The sequence below is a fragment of the Camarhynchus parvulus genome, chromosome 5, assembly GCF_901933205.1.
Source record: "Camarhynchus parvulus chromosome 5, STF_HiC, whole genome shotgun sequence".
NCBI lineage: Eukaryota > Metazoa > Chordata > Aves > Passeriformes > Thraupidae > Camarhynchus > Camarhynchus parvulus.
Genome location: NC_044575.1, coordinates 51,692,603 through 51,715,582, shown reverse-complemented (window position 1 = coordinate 51,715,582; position 22,980 = coordinate 51,692,603). Strand labels below are relative to the sequence as shown.

Here is a 22,980-nt window from a genome sequence, read left to right as displayed (position 1 = left end):
GCACCCCATGGCTGCAGAATGAAATGTGAATGTGCACACCAGCCCTGAGCACCCCTGCTTCCCTGGCCAGCCTGGGCTTGGGAAGAAGCAGGGCTGAGAACTGACAACCTCCTCACTGTGATGGGGCTGCCTGGACGGAGCCTGAGGCTGCCTGGGGCTCAGATGGCAAAGTGCCACCACACCGCATGGGGCTGGTTGCTGTGGCTCTTGCCCCACACCACTGCTGAGCCAAGCAAACCCATCAGGGGAGTTGGCTGTTCGGGGTTTGCAAATTTTGACAGCCCAAGGTGTGTCCCAAAACAGGACAGCCAGGTGCTCCTGTACAGAGCAGGGAGGGATGGCTCCAGAGTCAGGGCTCCCCTTCCCTGTGAAGCAGCTAATCTTAACTGGGTACACGAGTGTCAACAGGTGCCATGGAGAGGAGAGGGACGAGGGGATATTGGTGCAGCTGGAGGAAGTATTTATAGCTGCTTTTTAAAAAACCCTGTATAGATCACATCTCTGTTAACGTATGTAACACAATCGGGAACCTGAGCTTTTCATGATCCCATGGCTGCAGGATTTCCTGTGGAATCCTCTATGGGCCACAAAAACAAGCTAAAAATAAATGCATTAAAAAGAGACACATACTGAAACATGTGCGTGCCTGTGCCTCCTCTCTGGCCATTGTGGCAAGCAGAGTAGGGAAGGAGACAGATCCTGGAAAACCCTCTGTAGTAACTCCTCTGGTGAGACACAGGCCCCAAAGGGCTCCAGGCAGGCAAAGGTGAGAGCACACACTGTTGGCAGGGGTTTCAGGAGTCCCAAACACAAGCAGAAGTTATGGAAAAGTTATCTATCAGAAGAGAGCAGAAACAGGTCGGGATTGCCCCAGCTGGAAAGCAAGCCTGGAGAGTCTGTCTCCTGTGCAGGCTGGTCCCCAGCTCCTTCCAGCAGCCACACAGCAGAGCCAACAGTTGCACAGCCCCAGGCACTGGAGGAGCAGACCTGCACATTTGGCACTCCCATGTATTTTAGGAAAAGGTGCAGAAGTTATATTCTCTTGTGCACTGAGAGATGGAAAAGCCTACCAGCTTTCATCCTTCACAGCTACTCAGCTCCTGTCAGGCTGGCCAGCAAAAGGCAAGAAGAGGGTTTTGGCACTGTTATGACGCTCATGGGCCAACCCCCACAGGTAGCCCCATCACTGCTCTGCAGGATCTCCCAAGCCCCCACTGGCACCATAGCTTGTCACTGCCACATCCCCACAGCCAGGCCCTGGGCACCAGCTCCATGAAATCATGGCTGAGACAGGATGCAGCTGAGCTCAGGAGGGAGCAGACAAGACCTGGAGATGGTGACAGCATCACCTGCAGCTCAGACTCTCACCCTCCCTTGGGCTCCCCAGGGTACCAGGACGCCTCCTCCCCTCCCCCGGTGCAAAGCCATCGCCTTGCTGCTGCTGCTGCTGCCGAATCCCGCATTCCTGACACCTGCATTCACTGTGTACGATCAGCCATTATCGGGATATGTTGCTAACAGCTTATCGAGCTAAAAAGGTGTTTGGAAGGGGGGTAGTGAGATTCCCTGCAGCTGAGCAAGATTTCTTGAGCTGGGCCCAAACTTCGTGCCCTCTAATTGTCCCAGGCTGTCCTTTCAGCAATTGCCCTGCAGGCAGCAGCGGTGGAAGGCGGCTCTCCCTGCAGATCTGTTCAGCCCTGCGGTGCTGCACGGCAGCTGCCTACCCCGCACACTCCCGGGGGCACTTCTGTCAGGAACATGAGCTCCTGGCTGTGTCTAGCCTCTGCTTTTTGTGCTATCCCTCCACACAGGGGTGCTCCATTCCCTGCCCCTTCTTGGAGCTGCCTCCTGCAGCCCTCACAGAGGCAAAAGCATCTACAGCAAGAGGAGAGGGGAGATATTCTGGTACCTCCCTGGCCCTCTCTCTTGCTAGGGGGGCAGGTAATGGGATTAGTGAGAGGGCACCTCAGTTGAACTGCTTTGGCATATGTTCCCTTCCCCCAGCACTCTGCTATTAGCTGCCAGAGATGAGAAGCTGCAATGTGCAGAAAGACAGCTGGAGGTGTCAAAGATGTCACCTGCAAGCTGCTCTTTGTGGGGATGGGGATAGGATGGTGATGGAGATGGGTGAGAGCAACCAGCTGGAGGAACCAGAGCAGCCTCATACCCCAGGGGAATGTGGTCTGGGTTGGGGCTGCTCAGGCTTCTCCCACCCTGCCCCACTCTGCATCCCCACCTGCAGCCCCTCTCCTGCTGCATCCCCGCCTCCAGCCCCACCCTACTCTGCATCCCCAGTGCTGCAGGGGAGTCTCTGGCCCTGTGGGAGTGCCTCTGTGGGCAGGAGCAGTGGGAGGGAAAGGGGCTGCTGCAGCACAAGCGCTGGGGGCTCTAAAAGGATTTCCTGCCATCAGCAGTAAAACTCCCTTCCCAATGGGGTGTCTTGTGCAGAACGAGCTACAGATGGAAGGGCTGACCTGTTTTGGGGTTTTTTTGGGGTAATTTTAAAGCAGCACCCAGGGAAAGGAGGCAGCCCATTGAAAGAGAAATAGTTTTAACTATTCTGTGTTGGGGGGAAAGAAGCACAGGGATAAAGGCTGTTGGTGTCTACCTCTGTTCACAGTGTTTGGAAGTCAGACCCTGTGTGCTTGGTTATTTCTGGATATACAAACTAGAGAAGAGCAGGAGAAGGCCCTTCATGTCTAGGCCAGCATCATCTCTCATTTTACATGCTTTAGCCTCTCTGGCTCTGATACATCCCCTGTCACAGCGTGTGCAGCCCTTCAAAGCACTTCTGCAAAGCTGCTTTTCCTGGCTTGTTGCTTTGACAGGTTTTCTTTCTATCACTTCCCTGGCTCTTCTTTCCTCCTTGCACTCAGGAAAAAGTGATCTGCCTTTTACAGGAAGGCCCTTTATAGCATTTTCACAACAAACCTGAACTGCCAGCCAGGGACTGAGTGCTCCTTTGTGTCCCAGCAAACAATCTTCTTCCTGCAGAGATATTTCTTCCTCACCAAAAAGGTTCTTCCAAATACCTCATCTTCTTTTCAGGCCTTCTTAAACAACCTTACATTAAACATTAAGCAAATTTAGACACTTGCAAAGTCCCACTTGCTGCTGCAGCTGTGACTCTCCAGTGGGTCTGCACCACCCCTCAGCCCCATACATGGCTGCCCCACACAGGCATGGCCTTTTTTGGGTTTTCCCCTCCTTCAGCACTTCTGGGAGTCTTGAGAAGCCTCAGGAGCTCCTTGAACCCACTTTGAAACCAAATCATCCCAGCCTCTGCCATCAGCCTTGTTGCATGTCCTGCTTTCTCAGCAACAAAATTGAGGTGAATCAGCCCCAAAACACCCTCCCACCCTGGGCTGATATGCTCAGAATAGCACAGCACTATAATATATCATACACTCAAAAAAGCACAGTGCTATTAATACAGAAGGGAAGGGGAAAGGATTGTTTTTCAGAGATGGATTTGGGGTTGTTTGAATAAAAAAGGCTTGGAGTCAGTGTATGGCATCATGGCTGCAGTGGAGGCAGACACATCAGTCAGACCTGTCCCTGTCCCAGGTGGATGGACTAGACAGAATCCAGTCCTCACAGGACCTCAAGGCTGGGGTTGTTTTTCTGTAGAGTTAACCATGAAGGCCCACAGCTCCTCTCTGCCCCCCAATAAAATCAAATTCCTATGGAGCTGGAAACCTTGATTAGCAGCCTGCTAGGAGAAACAAATCCCTGGGGTCTTACTGTATGTCCACAAGACACTGCTCCAGGGTAAATCTGTGCTTCATTTTGCTCTGCAAAAGACAGAAAGAACTGAGCTGAGCTGTCTTCAAGGAAGCCTACAGATTCACAGGAAAAACTAGGGGAAAAAAGGTAGTTTCTTTGGAAGTCATTTTCTCTTAAGAAGTTCTGTCTGCATTTTTTATTAATGATACAACACCCTGGATGTGTCAAAAAAATATGAGAATACATTTCCTGGTGGGGAGCTCCAACCTTGCAGAGTCAGGCAGTGCAGCTGGGCTGTCATTTGCTTCTTGGAATTTCATTTCCTAATCAACACATCCATGAAATGACTGTATTTTCAAAGCCTAGTTTCCAGAGCTGCTGTGATCAAAGACTGGGGAGGTGGGGAAGCAGGGAGGGGGAACCTGCCATCCCCATCAGCACCCCAGCACAGAGAAATTACCTGCCTGAGAAAGCCTAAACAAAGGATGGTTTAAGGCCCTGACCAGGCTTTAATGTTTCAGAGCCAAACAATAAAATTGGGATGCAGAGACTGAACTTTCATCATATTCCTGCTTTGGTGAAAAAAAAAAAAATCTACCTCTTAGAAATCTGGGGACCACCTTGAGATTTGCAGGATCTGGCTGTCCCCTGCTGGGGCAGGAGGGTGATGGAGAGCCCTGGAGCAGAGGGGAGGGGCCTGCAGGGACCCTCTGAGCCACCCTGTGCTGCTGAGGGTGACACCAGTCCCTGTCTTCACCCTGTCCCTGCAGGCGGATCCATCACCCTCATTCCTCACCTGCCTTTTTGCCTTTGGTGTCCAGCTGGTCCATGGAGAGACTTGTGGCCACCCAGCCTTTCTGTGAGCATCTGATCTTACAACTGTCAAGCAAGAGGAGCTCAAACACATTAAAAGTGCCCCAGTCTGACACAGGCAATCAGGTTTTTGCTTCTCTGACACCTGCAAGGCCATAAATTCCTGTCTGGCAGTCACCTTAAAGCCCTCCCAAAAGGAGCCTAAGCTTGTCTTTGAAGAATTTAGGAAGACTGGGAAAAAAAATTCTGTAAAAACACCCATACCCCTCAGGTGTCCTCATTTATCAGGAAAAGTGGATGTGCACTCCCTGATGATTTGCAGATGATTTTTGGATAGTGGTTTTGTCTGTCCTTTCACCCTGCCTGGCAGAGCTACATGGATGCAGCCAGATGCCAGCAGCAAGATTTTGGACAGCTCAGCCTCCACCAACCCATCCCACCACCCTGCACCACCTCCCTCACTGCCCAAGCAAAGCCAAGATGCTCAGCCCTGCTTCCCAGGACCAGCCTGAGGCAGGATTATGCGGGGAGCTCTCTCTTCCAGCACTTCTGATACTCTTGGCTGTTGTGCTTTTCATTTCAGTTTTGCTGTGAGCAACATGATCACAGAAAAATACCATCAGAGCAAAATGAAGAAAAAGAAATGGATTCTCAGATTCCCCCATTAGACTGCTGAGCAGGAGCTGGATGGTGTTTGCCATCAGTTTTATTTTCTCTGTGGCTCTCTGCAGCTCTGGGTATGTCCATGCTAACACAGCTCTTCAGAGGTGTTTAATTACAGAAATGCAGATGGAGGGGAGGCCATGGAGCTGCATGGTGAGTCACTGCTGTGTGAGAGAGGGCACCATCTTCTTCCCAGCACACATCCCCTGCTGGAGGAGGAAATCTGAACGGCCAAGATCGTCAGCAGGGCAGGGCAGGCATCCATGCAGGCAAAGCAGCAACTGGCTGTGTGTGCAGGATCTCCTCACATGACATTTGGGTGAGTGCAGCTGGTGAAATGGCTCATGCAAGGCTGTTACTGGGAATGAGTCAGGTAACACACAGATGTGGAGGTGAGGAGGTTTGTTCCTGCAGGTAAAAGTGCTGCTGAGGGTCAGCAGGCTGTAAGTGTGGCCTGAATATTTCCTCCAATGATGCCAAAGGCATCACTTTACCCTCAAAGCACATGTACTGAGATTACATGGACCAGGGTTTTAAGAGCATCCTGATGACGCAGGTTGGAGAATGTAAAAAAGCAAGCTCTCCCTGAGTGTGACATGGATGTACCCATGGACTGTGTGTGATGGAGAGACAGCTGCAGCTCTCTCTCTCTCTCTCTCTCTCTCTCTCTCTCTCGTATTTTCTTGACAGTGCTTTCAATAAAGCATTATTTTCACTACCCTCATGCCCTTCCCCATCACACAGCTCTCCACTGTTCCCTTCCAGAGAGAGACATCTCCCTCACTGCAATGACAGAGCCACCCTAGGGCAGAGATGACAAGGCACCCACTGTGCCACCTGCCTGTGCCAAGGCTCCACACACCTCTTGGGACCCTGCAGCAGCTGTGACCCCAGCAGGGGCAGGTGCAAGGCTGGGAACCCCCTTTCCATCCAGCACGAGAGTTTTCCACTCATTCTCCAAAAACGTGCATCAGACAACGTGAGGTCAGAGGGAGAAGTGCAACCCTGGCAGATCTGTAACCAGACAATATTCAGGAGGGTGAAAATTGGAAGGAGGAGGATTTTTGGTGCGGCCTTTTTTTTTTCCTTGTGCTTTTCTTTTTTAAATTATTTTTTTTCCTTGTCTTTATTTTTGGGATTTTTTGTTTGTTTGTTTTGTTTTTCTTTGGTTTATATTTTTACTCTCTTTTTCTCCCTTTCGTTCCCCCGGGTCTGTCCCCGCCTCGGGGCCGCTCTGGGCCGGGGCGGCGCCGCGGCGCCCCGGCGCGCGCGCGGCGGCCCGGGCGGCCACTGCGGTGCCGGGGCCGGGGCCGGGGCCGGGGGCCGGGGGGCCGGGGCCGGGGCCGGGGCCGGGGCCGGGGCCGGGGGGGTCCCTGAGCTGTATGAACGCCTCACAAGGACCCCGCAATCCCGGGAAGCCGCACTCCCGGCATCCCACAATCCCGGCATCCCGCACTCCCGGGATCCCGCACTACCGGCATCCCACAATCCCGGCATCCCACACTACCGGGATCCCCCACTCACAGCACCCCGCAATCCCGGCATCCCGCATTCCCGGTACTCCCCTCTCCCGGCACCCCGCAATCCCCGGCACCCCGCACTCTAGGATCCTGCAATCCCGGGATCCTGCTCTCCCGCCACCCCACATTCCCCGGCACCCCGCATTGCCTCGCCACTCTCCGCAGACGTGCCAGTGCCCGACCCCAGCTCCCCCTGATCCCGCAATCCCCACCACGATCTCGGCCACAATCCACGATCCCTGCGCCCCACGCAGCCCTGCCCCGCTGGGAGTGGCGGATGCTCGGGATCACAGGCGGCACCCAGGCCTGGTGGCGGGACAAAATGTGCCCCTGTGCCCTCGCCGTCCTGCCTGCCAGCCTGGGCTGTGTCCCAGCACGGCGCTGAGGGGCCGTGCATGTGTCACGGTGATGGGGGGAGCGAGGTCAGACCGGGCTGGGATCCCTCCTGCAGCCTGGGGACGTTCCTGGGGACATTCCTGGGGAATGGGTCTTTGCCAGTGTCATCAAACAGAATTTCGGGAGGAAAAGTATGTCACAGAAAATTGCCAGCACTGGTGGCTTCTGTGACACTTAGGTGTCTCCTCAGGGCATGGCCCTCGATGTCAGCCCTCTGACAGCTACAGGCCTCTCCCTTATAAACTCCAAATCCACCACAGCTGACCAGCCTAGACCAAGGCACAGGCTGTGTGACCCCACAGCAGAGCAAGGCCCATGGAGCAGGAAAGGCAGGAGACCTTCCTTCCCCTTACTCCTTGAAGGTTATCAGGTCAGGCCCTGAACAGCACCTGGCCTCTTTGCCCAGAGCTGAGAATGGGTTCATGGGAAAGGGGAAAGACAGGAAGGAGCCTGTCGTTCCCCATCACCCTCTGGCCTTCCGTGTGCAGGGCCGGGCAGGTTGGGTCATGAGTGCTCCTTCCCCATCCTGCACACATCTGCAGGTTTCCTGCAGAACAGGTTTTCTGGTATTAGCGATACCACTGCTTCTTTCTGTTTCCCAGTCGCACCCCACAGTGCTGAGGTGAAAAAAAAGGAACAAAGGCAGAGACAGTATCATAAAAGACTGTAAAAATAAAAAGAAACTGCAGCAGTCAGTGCCTTGCGTTAGTGAAGCTCTGCAGCTCCTCAGCGCACATCCCCGAACGCCCCCAGAAAGGCTCTCACAACAGACAGGTACATGCTCTCCCACTTTTCCTCCCACCAGGAACACTCAGTTCCCCTTCAGTGATTCAGATAAAACCACCCCCTTGCCCAGGAAAAGCCTTTTGGTGTTATAAACAGGAAGGCCTCACCGATCACCTCTCAATCCTCACCACCCACACACCACAGCCACCTTCACTTCCTGGCTTCCCTCTCGGTGACCCGGACCAGGATGCAGCCAGCCATGCCTGTGCTGCTGAGCCTGGCTTCCCTGCATCTCCCTCCCAGCCCACACACTCCTGTCCTCCCCCAGGAACAGGTCTGGGGCAGATGTTTCACCCAGGCACACAAACCTGGCCGTGCAAAACAGAGCACCGCCAGGTCCCCACAGGTGAGGAGGTGCACAGAGGCTGGTTACCCACTGCACAGCTCTGTGGGCTCCAGGAACACCTCTTACTTCCTACAGCATTTTTTTCCCCAAGTCAGATGCATTGCTCCCATCTTCTGGTATCAGGATTGACCAGGAGCTGGTTAGGAGGACTCATCACCCCTCCATCTCCTTGATTTTTAATCAGCATGAGTAGTGCACAGGTAATTATTTCTCTCTATATGTTACTGCTTTTTATGGTGGGGTTTTTTCATCCCTGGACTCCCCTTCAGCAAGTTGTGCTACTTGATAAATCTTTGGCTCCTTCATTGACTGCAAGGTGAAGGTGCTGTTCTTCAGTGACCTCTGTTGGGTGGGGTCCAACCCGCTTTCCTCACAGAGAGGTTTTCCCCTCCCTGTTTCTGTGCTGCTCCGCCTAAGCAGGGGTTTTGCTCTTTGGAGGTGGTGTGTTCCTGACAGCAGACTGAGTGGCTGTAGCTACCACGTTCATCTTGTGTAAACTGTTTCTTGGGATTTTGATGAAGTCCACCAACAGTCAAGGGTTTTTTAAATTTTCCTTAAAATTTCCCCTTCTGCATTCTGAACCATTTATAGGCATCTTTCAGCAGAATAAATCAAAACTACAATCTAGCCAAACCCGTTCATGGAGAAGGCATGGAAAATGCAAACTCCTGTATTAATTGTCAGCTGATAAATAAGAATCTAAAAGATACTGTTTAAAATCCCATTATTTCCACACAGAACAGTGTTTTTCTGTCATTGGAGCTGTGCTCCTGTTTGCAGTTTTGCCTGAGTTTGCCCACCATCCACAGCCATCCTGAGTTTCACAGCACATCCAGCTGGAACCACCAGTTCCTCTGGCCTGTGATACAGAATGTGAGCACAGGCTGGAGAAACAAAGGAGGCAGGAGATGGAAGCTTTTAAATCCAGTTTTCTCAACACCAGAGACTACCTTCAGTCTTTTCATTTAGTATTTTACTTCTTTATTTAGTATTTTACTTCTTTATTTAGTATTTTACTTCTTTATTTAGTATTTTACTTCTTTATTTAGTATTTTACTTCTTTATTTACTCTTTTTCTATGCGAACTACTCTGTTCACAATTTGCATACCTGTGACTTTGTCTGTAAGAGTGATAATTGATTAATAAATAATTTATTAACAACTCCCTGACAAGACAGGGATAGGATTCTCCTGGGAAAGTATACTTTCCTCATGTTTCTTTTAAAGATGTCAGATGTCTACCTTAATTGCACAGAATCAAAGCCAAACTCCATTGACGTCAATGCAGTTACTTGGGTTTTATTAATATCAGATAAATATAAAAAACAGTATCAAGCAAAAATTCACAGAGAATAATAAAACACCCACACAAACCTCCAGTTGAGTTGTTCCTGGTGCTGATACTTCCCTCAATTGGAATGTATGGCTGTAGTGCCTGTGACTCTGTGCTCAGAGCACTCCTTTGAATTGTCTCTTTTCCTCTCGAGAAAATAATGTGCAGAAAATGCCTCTAACACCACAGTAATGGGGTGAGAGCAGCACCAGAAAAACAGCTCCAGACTCAGAAAACATCAAGGACCTGGGAGCAGGAGTAGGCTCTGCAACCCCTTTCCCCTCCTTGCAGGTGCAGGACTGCCTGTGTTCAAGCTCAAATGCAGAGCAGCTGAGTAACCTTGGAGCTGAATGACGTGGAAAGAGTGGTGGGAGAAAGTCCTGAGAGAAAACACCTGGGGCCAAGGCATGCTGGCACTTGGGCAGGGTCCTTGTAAAGCCTGGTCAGCCCTGTGGGCAGGTCTGTGCCAGCCCTGAGCCTTGCTGGTCCCAGCCCTGCCTCACTGACCCTGCTGCCTAGCTTCACTCCAAACCTGTCCTGTCACAGCTGATCCCTCTGGCCAGCACTGGAAGCTGATGCCATCTCACCCACAGGACAACCAGGACTGTTAAATTAGCCACAACAAATTAGCTTAAAGAGCTGCAACTATTAAGTAAGCAATGACTTGGAAGCACATGCAAGGAGAAAAACTGATGTGCAGAAAAGATGGTTTAGCACTCATCCGGTTTCCCTGACACGAATTACAATCAGAAGAAGAGTTGCCTCTGAGTGAATCTGTTTCTTAGGTTCTTAACCCAAACGAACAAGATGTTTTTTGATTTTGCTCTGAAAAAAATGAAGTTCTAGAATTTTACTGAATAAAAGCAGCATCACCTGGGCACCAGGGCCATGCCCTTGATGCATGTCAGCTGCAATAGCTCTAAGGGAGCTGTGGAGATACCCTGGTACTGGTCTGCACCAGGGAAGGAAGGGAGATCCTGGGAAAGCTGCTTGCCAGTGGCTCCAGAACATCTCCTCAGCAATTCCAGGTCAAAAGACAGATTCTGACACCTCTGTGGCAGCAAGATGATCATTTACAAAATGAAAACGCCCACAGCCTGTCAAGCGTGTAAGTAACCCCAACAGCTCCAACGACTTTATAAACCTTCAGCTGGAATTTAACCATGCAGTGTTTCACAGATAAGGCTTAAAAGAGCATTGTTTCATTGTTTTCAAGCTTTTTTTTTTTTGTCTTTACTTCAGGGTTTTCTGTTCCAGAACTTCACGGTTCAGTGGTGTTACCGAATGCCAAGGAGTCAATCCTCAGTAACAGGCCTCTGAGGCTCTTTGGGACTAATTAGTTTGAGGAGAAAATAGCTGCCAGAGTTTGGAAAGACTAAGTGGGGATCAGCTACTTTTGTTCCATCTCTCCTTGCCATGTCCAGTCCCTGCTTTCACTGGAGCCCAGAGGTCCTGTGATCTTTATTACAACTTCGTAGCAGCTCACAGATGAAAGGACAGTTCATTACAGATCACTACATTAAATACTTTTCAGAGGTGCCTCTCCTTTTCAAATAGCAAGGTTCAGAACTTTCACAACTGGAAGACACCCACGTGCTAAGCATTATTTATTATCAACTTTTTAAACTCTGTGGTACATCTGGACAGCAACAAATCAACTGAGCTGTTTGACTTGGGTGGAGAACAGGATCTTTCCACAACTTCCTACCCCAAGGAACAGGGCAGATCTCAGTGGGGAGGAATGACAGCTTTGTGGCGATGTCTCCTCACATGAGTGGCCTGGCAAGAGGTGACCTCTGGGGGAGCACCACAGCACAGGTACACTGGCAAGGGAAGTCACTATCGCAGCAAGGTTAAACAAAGGCATTGAGCACATTTCTCTGCCTACTGCAATCCCTTCAAATCACTACAAGCCCAAGCTGTGCATGCTCAGGAGCAAAGAGCACATTTTTATCTAACAGATGTCCAACCAGATGCAACTGAGGAGGCACTGGGCTCTAATGACAGCTCATAGGTTTTAACAGATAAAAGTAAAACCAGGCAATTTTACTTCTTACATGCACAACAGCAGTCAGGATTTCAAACCCTGGTTGAAGCTGCTGAGCCCCAAGCAGAGCTGGCAGCTGAGCAGCTCCTTGTCATCCTTGCTGGATGAAGAGAAACCACTGCCAGAGGCTGCCAAACTGCAGCAAATCCCCCAATCTCAGGCTCCTGCAAGGAGATGAGGGTTTGAAAAGCTGAGGCTGATGGACCTCCCATGAGATCCTGCAGCTGCCCAATGCAGTGCTCACACTGGGGTTTTCAGCAGTCATGATACAGCACCAAGTGAAGGGAATCATCCAACGCTGTTTCCTTCCCCGGTGCCAGAATCTAACTTTGAAGCCAGCAGCAGGTTTTATCTGAACTCCAAGTTGCCTTTTGAAGATGCACTTGTTATTTTTAATCAGCAGAGGCAATACATTCAAAGGCTCATGAAACTTTTAAGTCAGACTTCCTTCCCTAAAGAAATAGTCACACAACCAACATTCACTTTTTATGAGCTGGTGGAATCATTGGTAAATGATCTGAGACAGAAACAGCACCAAGAACATGAAAACAGGGTCAGAAGTGTAACTCAGCACCAGGAATTTCACAGTGGCAGCCTCAGCACTTCTAGAAGCCACCACCATGACTGAATTAGGGTACCACTTTGTGACACACTGATCCACCTGTGGGTTACTACAGACAAGAATACCTCTCTTCCCTGCATACCCCCACCATGTTTTACAGCAAATCTACCATCCTATAGCTTTGGTATGACATCCTCACTTCACTGACCCTACAAAACACTTTTTTGGGTGATTTATTTCCTAGTTTTCCTGCAGGAAGGAACAGGTATGTCTTGCTAATCTTTACATCCTGGGGGGAAAAAGCCAAACACCCAGAGATTATCCCTATTGGTGGCAGCCTGCAATTGCCACCAAGTCTGCTCTGAAATGAGACTGACCACCCCTGAAATGGGACTTCACTGGTGTCACCAGTCAGAGCAGCCAACACCACAAAGAACCTACTTCAGGCAGAAACGTTCTGGTCATGAGAGTAACACTTATCCGGCTGTGCTCGCAACAGTTAAAGGAACCATGTGCCTGCACCAGATGTCTTCCTGAGGGAACACAGGCATTAGTAATCAATCTTCCAGGTTCCCAAACATGCATGAACATGGGTATTTCGGAAATACAAACCTGGTTTAAACCCAATGGAGAACAGATTTTCCTTCAGACAAAAGAAGCCAGGAATGAACCTGTCTCTAAATTAAAAATGGTGGGTTTGTATTACAGCAATAAAAACCACGTAAGGTAAAAGGGCACTTTGAAATGCTCCATGGCTTTACCCCATTGTTCCAGTGCTGTTTGCCACAGCTGCCAGTGCCACATGCAACACAAGACACTGCAGAACAGAACTGCAGCTCAAGGCACCCTTGCTGCAACTACCCAACACAATCTTTGCTTTTGTCCAAGTTATGCCAGAACAACCTGACTAGAAAAAGCAGCTCACTGTGCATGGCCGCCTTGATCTCTCTGAAGTCCCCATACTGAATCCAAAAAAAAAGCCCAAAACCCAAACCCACTCTCAATTTTCTTGGCAGGCAGCTGTGAAGGGCAACAAAACCCCCACCCTTAACTTGTGCCTGGCCATAACCTGTCATACACCATGTCATACCTGGCTCCTGATTTTGATGCACCAGTTTTTAATCTATCTTGCTTTTAAAGGAATCTGATTCCTCAACATTGGTAAAGACACTCACTTCCGGAGGTAAGCAGATGAACTTTGGGTATCTCTGTGCTCAGGGTGGCAGATCTCCTCCTCTGCCCCTCCCTCCCCAAATGAGGCTGGAGCTGGACACTGCTGGGCCTGTGCACAGCTGGACCCATGGCAACGAGAGCAGCACACATGAACTGCAGCAGTACCAGCTCCTGCTGCTTTAATCCTGGATTTGGAGCTGTTGAAAACCACAGGAAAGGAAAAAACCCAAGCCACAACCCAACTCATGTATGATTACAGCTGAAGTTTGTTTAAAAAAACCAAGCCTCCAAAGATCAGAATACAGACACAGCTGTCCTGCTTTAAGCAGCTGGCAGCTGCATACTGTTGATTCATGCCCAGGTTTCAAATCCCCACTGTTGGAATAGGGGAGTCTAGGGTTAAGGTGTTTTTTTTTTGTCTCATTCAAGAGATCGTCATTGTGTGATCAGCTTCACAATTTTAATTGAGCTGTGTAAATACTTACTTGGAAAAGCAGTAAGGGGGTTGAATCACAAATGAAGATTGACCAAAACCAAATCCTTTATTTCCACAACTGTATAAATGTGCTCCAAGTATGTGTCCAACACAAGTTAGAAAAACAAAATAGAACATGCCAGTTGCAAACTAGATCAGTTCACCGACGTGCTGACTCCTTGGTATTAGGCTTAGTTACACAAGACCAGTCACAGTAAAAAGATACATTTTAGAGTACAAAGTAGCAGGATGTTAAGCCATTTCAGCTTGTGCACATACAAGTCACACTTCTGGCAGAAAACGCAGAGAAGTTTGCATTATTATGCTGGAAGCTACGTTGCATCACTTTAAATGGCATCGATATCGATATCATCATCTTTATTGTTTGCAGGCTTCACAGTTTCAACTTTAGGTACACTGGCAGTTGTGGAGTACACCACCTGTGGAGACAAGACACTTCCTTTAATTACAGCACCTACTACTATTAAGCACTGGAGTAATTCCAACACCCCCACCGCCCAACCACCCTCCTGACCATGGCCACGAACCCCTGCTTTGTAAGGCAGAGCTGTGCATGTACATCTGGACGAAGCAGCATCTCCTACTCAGGAGCAGAATAATGCTGGGAGGAGAATAACCAACCAATCCCTGTCTAAAAACACTTCCAGCCACAGCCAGCTGGAGTGTAACCAACAGATTTTACCTAGGCCTAAACTGTGAGAAGATGGTGGTCAGTTATTCTTCCATCAGCTTATCTAACATACACATCCCCACTAACTCATCTACTACATGAGACACAATGCTTGGTACCTCCTGTCAACCTTGCACTACATGAGCTGCTACTGTCACTGTAGAATGGTAAAATCTTGGGCTACACCCAGGTGCAATTGCATTACAGTGATCTGATGTAGACATCTGACAACAATTAACAATACTTAAAGCATTGTAAATGGAGTGTTCCTCCTGTTCCTGCACAGTAATACCCCAAGTAATCCATTTCAGAGTGCACCAGGACAAGGTTACAAGACTTAGGCATGCAGGAACAGTGCAGCCTTGGAGCTGCTGACAGTAAATGAGCCTTTCCTACCTCTATGTTTTCGTCTTCATCCTCTTCTTCATTACCGGAAGATTCTTCTTCAGCTTCCTTTAGCCATTTAATAAATGGTTCTGCTTTGACACGGATTTCTTTGGCAAGCTCCTTTGAAACGTATTTCTTTGAGGCCTGAAAGATACTTTGTGTGAACACTGAAGGAGTTTACACCAGACTGTACCCAAATACTGCCTAAACTGGAACTCTGATCTCACCCACTGCCTTCCACAGCCCATTTTTGTAAAGGAGGTTTCTTGCTGCACAAGCTACAGTGGAATGGGGAAGCCAGATGCAATAGGCTACCTTCAGGTTTTTAATTGCTGCAGTACATTACATACTGCCCTTTACCTTTTCTGCCCAGCCAAGGATGACTTCTTCTTCCAGAAGATCTGCATCATACATTTCCTTCAAAATATGTGGTATTTTTGAAATAAGCTGAGACTGATGCATAGCTACCACACACTCGAAGCCATGGAGAAGGTACCTCTGAGCTTTCTTGTTGTTGTGGCAGAACTAGAATTGTGATAAAAGCAAAAGTGATTGAGTGAACTTCTTTACTCTCTCCAGACTGAACAGAGAGCAGAAGCAGCTCTATGAGATTGCAAAGTTTACAATAATTCATACTATCTCTTCCCAGCAGCTCCCCCTAGCTAAGGAGAAGTTTAAAAATAAAACACTACAAAAAGTCCTTCCCCATAGTACCAAGCAACTGCTACAAAAAACTCCAAACAGTTGTCACAATGAATGCAGAAAAGACTGCTTACACGAAGGAAGTGACGTCTGTATTTCCTGATTTGTTCACGAATCTTTTCGTCAAAAAGGACTTCAGTGAGAACAAGTGGGCCCATGGCCTTTACATCCAGTCTCTCTGCTTCTGCTACAATGTCTTTGTCAGAAGTATCGATGACACCTTCTTCCTTCTTTTTCTAGAGGGAAACAGGTACAGAGAGAAACGTTTTAATGCCACTTGAGGTCTGCATTAATGCTCCTTGCAATCGTCCCTTCCCACTGCTCACAGAGCCAGTACTTTGCAGAGGCTTGAGCAAGTTGCTTTTAGTTTCCTTACAAACATTTTGTATAATTACAGCTGAGTGATTACATCAAGCCAACAACCAGAGGATAGTTACCTTTACAAAATCAAATAGTAAGTTGACTCTCTCTTCTATGGTTCTTTCCAGGTCTTCACTAAGCGTGAGGTTCTTCGCATGGTCACTGATTTCATCCATTCTGCGCCTCTGGGCTTCTTCTGTTGTGTCCTCACCCCAGTCATCATCATCCTCCTCCTCCTATAACACAAAACCAAAACAAGAGATCCACACAATATTACTGCAGGCTAAGTATTACCTGAGGACAGAAATGATATGGACTCAATAGCATCATAAACTGAAGAAATGTTTATAGCACAATTTGCAAGTCAAAGATCATAGAGAAAGTGCAAAAATAGGGAATAAGTAATGGAAGCTAAACCTAATTCTATAGCCATCTGCAGGGCTACCTGAACTGCAGTTCAGCCATTCTACCCACTACACAGGAGACAATCCAGGTGCCTGAAGAGGAGTGATAAAGGATAGGCAGCTTTCACTTAGCAAGGAGCACAAACGCTGGTACTGATGAGCTGATAAAGCTGCTATAGAGGAAAATCAGGGACCCTTCTATTCCAGCACTAAGCTCTGGATACAGTAAGACTTTCAGCTGCCATGCTGACCAGCAAGGAATGCCAGTGACTTCAGAGGTTTAAATCTGAGCAACACACCACACACCCTTATCTCCCCACTTTCCCTTCTACTTACCACAACCTGTGGAGGAGTAATCTCCTCTGGTGGTGGGGGTGGAAGTGTCTCATTGCTGGACACAGAACCATTCTCTTTGTCCTTGCCTTTTCTGTTCTTCTTCTCCTTTTCTTTCTTTCCTGTACCAGTGTCACCACTTTCTGCAAGTGAATTTTAATGTTTTGTTCTATGAACTAGAGCAAACTAGAAAGTCCCTGTACCTCTGCCAAATCCCCAAGTGGGTTTGGATGCTTTCATTAGCTTCAACTTATGGGTAGTACCCATCCCCAAACACACTCAGGGTAGATGTACATTTGGTGGCAAAATTCCCAGCTGCAGTCAGTGTCTTGCTTGTCACCAAGATTGTCCAAGTCTATATAACAGGTGACCTCACAAAGCAGAGACCCCTGGAATAGGTTAGACTTTTCTATTATAGCAAGCTTAAATTGCAGCAGGCAACTAGATGCTTACTACAGAGTGTTGCTTGCACAGATTACAGTTTGTCTTTACTACAGTTTTTGCTTCCTACTCTCACATTTCATGCTGACCTAAAGGAACAACTGCCACGAGCTACTCTAACTACCTTCCTTCCTTTTAAGCTTTGTCCTGCACAGGCAAATCCAGCTTTTAACAAATAGGTCTACTTGGGAAGGACACATTGTAAGGAGCAAAGACATCCTTCAACCTGATCCCCAAACACACTCTAAGAGTATGCTGGTGCCTGTCTACATTTCAATTAGAAGTGAGCTGTTTATTTTCCTACTTCCATAACACCACTAATACAGAAGATCTCTTTATCCCCAGAAGTAAGGAAAGGCACTTACCAGGTGGGTTTTTGAGAATGAACGTGCAGAGTTTATGGTTTGTGTCAAGCATGCCTCGATAGCCACAGGCTTTGCAAGAGTTACCTATAGTTTGTTTCTTAGGATTGACATGCTGTAAAGAGAACAACCACAAGTTAATTTACTACTTACAGAACAACTGCATCAGAGCCCGATGTCTACATTTGAAGCCAGATTTTTAAATACTTTGTATCACCCTCTAAAGACAAAGTTTAGAAGCAACAATTTATCCCAGAATTTATGAACTGTAAGAAATGTAAAACCCTCCCAAAGGGTAAAAGAATGTCTATTTGATTTTCTGTTCATAGATACTGAAGTCTTTTACCTTTGCACCACTTTCACAAATGTCTAGCACAGTGTTTCCATAGTGTTACTGTTAATGCAGACATAGCACTCACCAGATCAGTTTCAGGATTCTCACACTCAGGACAGAGAACAAATTTTTTAATGAATCCATCCAACATGTCTTGCAGCTTATTCGCCTCATGAGATCCATTGACAATGTAACGGTCATTCTTAACATCAAACTGGGTCTGTGCTCCCAGCTCACAACCAAAAAATTTGGTAGGATCTGTAAAGGAAGAATTATAGTCACTACCACACTCCTATCTTTGTTGTGACTCTTTAAACAGCAAGTAAACAGGCTACTGTTTTTTTCTGTCCATTACTTAATCCTGAGATAATCACATTTTTTCTTACAAATCTTTAAAGAACAGTATTAATGCTTTACTAGCCAATTAACACTACCACTTCAAACAGAAAAGCATTACAAAATGCTGTGTCATTCCACAATATTACTTACACGTTGGAGGCCGATTAAGCGCCTTTGCAACGTCAACCATGTTGACTATAACCGTCTTTATTCCATTTCCTTTGCCCTCCACCTAAAGAAAACAGATAATACTTTAAGGTTAAATGCTGGCAACAGCTAAACCAGTGTGCATTTCCCATTTAACTACATCAAAATTCTGCTCAGAAGTGCATCTCCACCCGAGACTTAAGGTGCACTTAGTGTGGACTGAAGGAGCAGACCCCTCCCTGCCCTGAGTGGCCAAGCACTACCATGACCTCTCTTTTCCCTCCTGGGAGAACCAGCTATGGGAGAACACTCCCTGCTCCCAGCTGCTGCTTAGGAAGTTACCTTGGCAATCAGACGGGGCATTTTGTAGCGATAGAACTGATCTGAAACACTGCGGTTGACGTTGACAGACATTTTGCCTTATTAGTAGCTTTATCAATAAGATGAAGAGATCTTTGATTGCAGTTTTTTGGTATCTTCTGTCTGGAGAAGACGGGATGACATAAACGACTGCAAGAGTTCTCGGTCTCTGACATGAAAAAATTTTCGCCACTGAGGCTGTAAGGTTCTTGCTTGTACGCTATGTTTCCCCAATACAGGTACCAGTGGCTGCGCAACAGCTCTGCAAGTGTTAACACACAAAAAAATTAAGTTTACCTTAATGCACATCAATCCACTCTCGCTACAAAGCTATATAAGGGATGAAATCTAGACTGAGAAAAAGGGAAAAGTACATTTGTTAAGCTATAGTTTTCTTCAACCTATGGAACCAAAATCTATCCTTGGCTTGTACTGGCTAAAGAACTGTACCACAAAGCTTTTCACCCTCCCATACCACCCTAAAACCACTGAACAGCCTACAACTACTTTTTTATACAAGTAACTCCAGCAGGAGTTCTGGGATCACTAAGGTAGGGCACGCTCCTCAATTTATTATGCAGACCAGTGACTTGCACCATAAGTGTCACGTGGTATGGTTTCAGGCTGAAGGGCACGGGGAATCAGGAGAAAGATTTGGAAATCCATTTCAAATTCCACATCATAGCATCAACCTATCACAAACCAAAGTCTGCCAAAATGTTGTGAAATATAAGACGAAGCAGCAGCAATCTGTAGCCCAACATAGTTTCTACAAGGCTTACCAGTTTTTGGATCGGAGTGGAAAAGAGTTGAAAATTACGTAATTCTCCCTCTCAATTATGGATTCTCATAGCAGCTTCTGTTGAGTTCTGACTTAACAATAAGCCTGATAAAGTCTGACAGAAGTTGCTTCACTGTAGAAAGCCTAGCAATGCAGAGGTACAGAGCAGTGCGGCAGCTTTTCCAGTTAATTTTTTTCTTGGGGGAAAGGGAGGAGGGGGAGGAAGGGGAAGGAGGATGAATCCTATTATTAAAGTTGCCTTGAGCAGTATTTACATATTTAAATTAACACGTGCCTCTATAATCAGATCTAGGAGTACTTAAGCCACAACTGGTTGACTACACAGGCAACCCTGACTACAGAGCATGGCTATTCTGACACGTCATCATGTTGTTATCGTTAATGACAGAAGCGTTGACACATTAAAAAAGCCTTCTTAGTATTTATGTGGAACAGCGTGCCTATGGTGCAACACGATCCAAGTTCCTCTGGTCAGGTTTACAACTTCTTTACACAGTAAGAACATAGATCTCTACGTGCCTTGTGTTCTACATTAGCCCTGATACAACTTTACCCTTCCTCAGCAAAAACTACACCGCGGACTCCGTTTAAAACACACAATTTCCTTCCCCGGGATGCCTAACAAAAACCACCGCGTAGCCTGACCACGTGTTTGCAGAAACGCTGAGGAAGCAGCTCTCTCGACGACCGAGTTCCCCAGAAGGAGCGTACCGCTTTTCCTTCCTTCCAGAGTGCAGCACTTGTCTGCTGCAGGCTGAAGCTCCCTCTCCTGGTCCCTCCGACACCTCATCCCAAGCACCACCCCCCCATATGCCGTACACGGAGGAAAGAGCGGGAAGGCACACCGACCGCCTGCCGCGCAGCGCCGCGTCCCCGCCCCGCTCGCGGTGACTCAGAAATGCAGCAATTAAAGCACTGAGTCAGCGCCGGGAGCCACGGGGGAGTCACCGCCGGCCGCGCATGCGCCGCGCCGCGTTCGGGGGAGCTCCGCCGCCCCCCCCAGCCCGGGCCGCCCCCCCCAGCCCGGGCCGCCCCCCAGTGTCCCCCGGGGCCGCCCCTCGGGAGCGCGGCCGAGCGCCCCCCCGCCGTGGCCGGTGGGAACTGCGCCACCGCCCCCCGCCACAGCGCGGGAGGCGCGGCCCCGCCGCCGCCATCTTGTCTCGTCGCATGGCGGCGGCGAAATGAATATAAGTAAATAATTAAAAAAATAAAAGAAAAGCCTCGGCCTCCCAAAAAACAAACAACAGCCTCACAGCTGAAGGTCTGCTGCTTTTAGGGTTGAATTTTGCTGAGCGTTTTTATGTTGTTTGCTCCCCCAAACTCCCCCCACGCCCCGCACTGCTTCTCTTCCCCCTCCCGTCAGTTCAGGACGCTTCGTTACACAAAACCTCCGCAAATATCCACCGTTCACCGACCGCCTGAGGCCCCAGCACAGCACAAACCGCCCGCCCGCCCGTCCACCCCCCCGCTCCAACGCCCTAGCCCACTATTAGCACTCACCGTTTTCGTCCAATAAAGACATAAACCCAACGCTGCTCGCCCCGGGCTGCGACGAAGCCGATTGTGAGAGGAGAACAGGGCCGAGGGGGCGCTTATATCCAGACGAAGAGGGAGGCGGAGGCGGACGCCGCAGCCTCCGGGTCCCGGCGTCCTGGGGCGGGCGGTATCACCAGGGAGAGCGGTGCCGGGATATCTGCGAGCAAGATACAATCAGGAGCATCGTTACCGGCGGCACTTGTGAGGGAGAGGGAAGAGGAGGGGGGAGAAGAGGGAAGGGGGGAGGGAGAGGCGGCGAGAGGCGCGCAGCTGAGGCAGGAGGGGCCGGCGGACGGGACCCGGCAATGGCTGCCCCGTACTCACCTCTAGAATGTTCTCGCTCCGACTGAACAACGCCAGAGCTGGGATCAATCAGCCAGCGGTGCGCCCCGCCCCCCGCCATCGCCATTGGCTCACCGCTCGCCCCGCAGCGAAGCTATTGGCTAAGACCTCGCCGCTCCCTTCGTCTATTGGTCGAAGCTGCTATCAATCAAGGATTTGCCTCCCTCCCCCGTGCCCTCCCCCCGCCCGTGCCCCAAAGGACATCGCGTCTACAGCGACCGAGTCTCGCGAGAGAGTGCGGGGCGGGGGGGCCGAGGCCGGGCCGGTGCGGCGGGGCCGGCCATGAGGGGCCGGGGCTGAGGGGCCGGCGGCGGCTGAGGGGGCTCCCGGAGGCTGAGGGACCGGCAGGGGTTGAGGGGCCGGCGGGGGCTGAGGGGCCTCCCAGCTTCCCCCGGCCCCTCCGTCCTGCCCAGTGTGTCCAGACTCTGCCCCGGGGCGGGGAGAGCTACTCCCTGGAGGGCAGTGACCCAGTGCTTGACATCTCAGCAACTATGTTACAAGTAATAATACAAAGAATTTAAAGCAATTAAGTTGCTGAAGAAGTTGTGTTTTTCCTGCACAGCCGGCTTTTGGGGTGTGGGGAAGAGCCTGTGATTTAACTCCCGTGTCATAAAGGCTCAGCGTTGCGCGGCTCTGGGTGCCCGGGCTGCCTTACAAAGGATGACACAAGTGTCATATGCAAGTGCTCTGTTCTTAGTGGAAAATGTTGCCAGCCCTATGGAGCTGAATTGGGATCCTGAACGAAATGCATGTCTCGATTTATTTTCACGTACAAAGCAGAAAACTTGCATCCTTTCTTCCCTGTTTCTTGTTCTTTCCCATCTTCTTCCATCTACACTGCTCCAGTATCACAGGAATTATATGATTTGGATATTTTAGAGTGTCAATAATGTTCAAGTGGCAAAGAATTTTTTCCTGACTTTGTAAATTGAGTGGGCAACCAGCTCTGTTACCCCTATAAAGACTCCCCAGCACAGCAATGCTCCTCAGTTCCTGTCACTGCCTCACTGAGTAATGTTGTAAAGCTTCTTGATGGCTCTGTGGGAGTATAGAGGAAAAGAGAGGGAGTGACAATAAAACCAGTAGTGACATTAAATGATGTTGTATACTCTAAATCTCTTTCTGCCTAAAGTTAGTTTTGATGCGTAGTTTCCCGGCCTGACTTTGACATCACATTGGTGTGGTCAAAGGAGACATCCCTCCTGTTGAACCTTGAAGTACATGTTGAACATTTTTGGTCTGATGTGCAGAAGAACTGCACTCAGGAAGGGGGCTGATAAATGATGTTTTCTTAGAAGTCAGGAAAGCAGGACTACTGCCACTTCCAGTAGCACACAGTGGCAATAAACAAGCTTGTTTCTTCAGTTGGAGCAACCAGAGAAAAATGTGCACATCTTGGTGCTTTCCATCAAAACCCTCATTGTGGCAGCTGCCCTTGCTGTATGTCTCCTTTCAGTATGTGGAATAGCTGGTTGTTCTGGCCAGGACACTGTCCTGTAAAGCATCATGGAATGGTTTGGGTTGGAAGGGACTTCAAAGATCATCTAGTTGTAACCCTTCACCATGGGCAGGGACACCCTCCACCAGATCAGCCACATCC

The 22,980-nt window shown here is 48.9% G+C and overlaps 1 protein-coding gene and 1 non-coding gene across 2 annotated transcripts; both read right to left on the bottom strand.

Annotated features, from left to right (window-relative positions):
* Positions 1-13,882: 13,882 nt before the first annotated feature.
* On the bottom strand, positions 13,883-21,493 carry EIF5 (eukaryotic translation initiation factor 5). Its single transcript, XM_030948994.1, has 12 exons — positions 21,363-21,493; positions 21,003-21,195; positions 18,683-18,962; positions 18,344-18,425; positions 17,940-18,112; positions 17,524-17,635; positions 16,721-16,860; positions 16,058-16,216; positions 15,695-15,856; positions 15,279-15,443; positions 14,928-15,062; positions 13,883-14,280 (listed from the first exon to the last, which is right to left on the bottom strand). Exons 3-12 carry the CDS (start codon positions 18,752-18,754, stop codon positions 14,188-14,190), a joined length of 1,293 nt encoding a protein of 430 aa, XP_030804854.1. The 5' UTR covers positions 18,755-18,962; positions 21,003-21,195; positions 21,363-21,493; the 3' UTR covers positions 13,883-14,187.
* LOC115904863 lies at positions 17,062-17,185 on the bottom strand. Its single transcript, XR_004060821.1, has one exon. It is a non-coding gene; the product is annotated as a small nucleolar RNA SNORA28 (small nucleolar RNA).
* Positions 21,494-22,980: the final 1,487 nt, after the last annotated feature.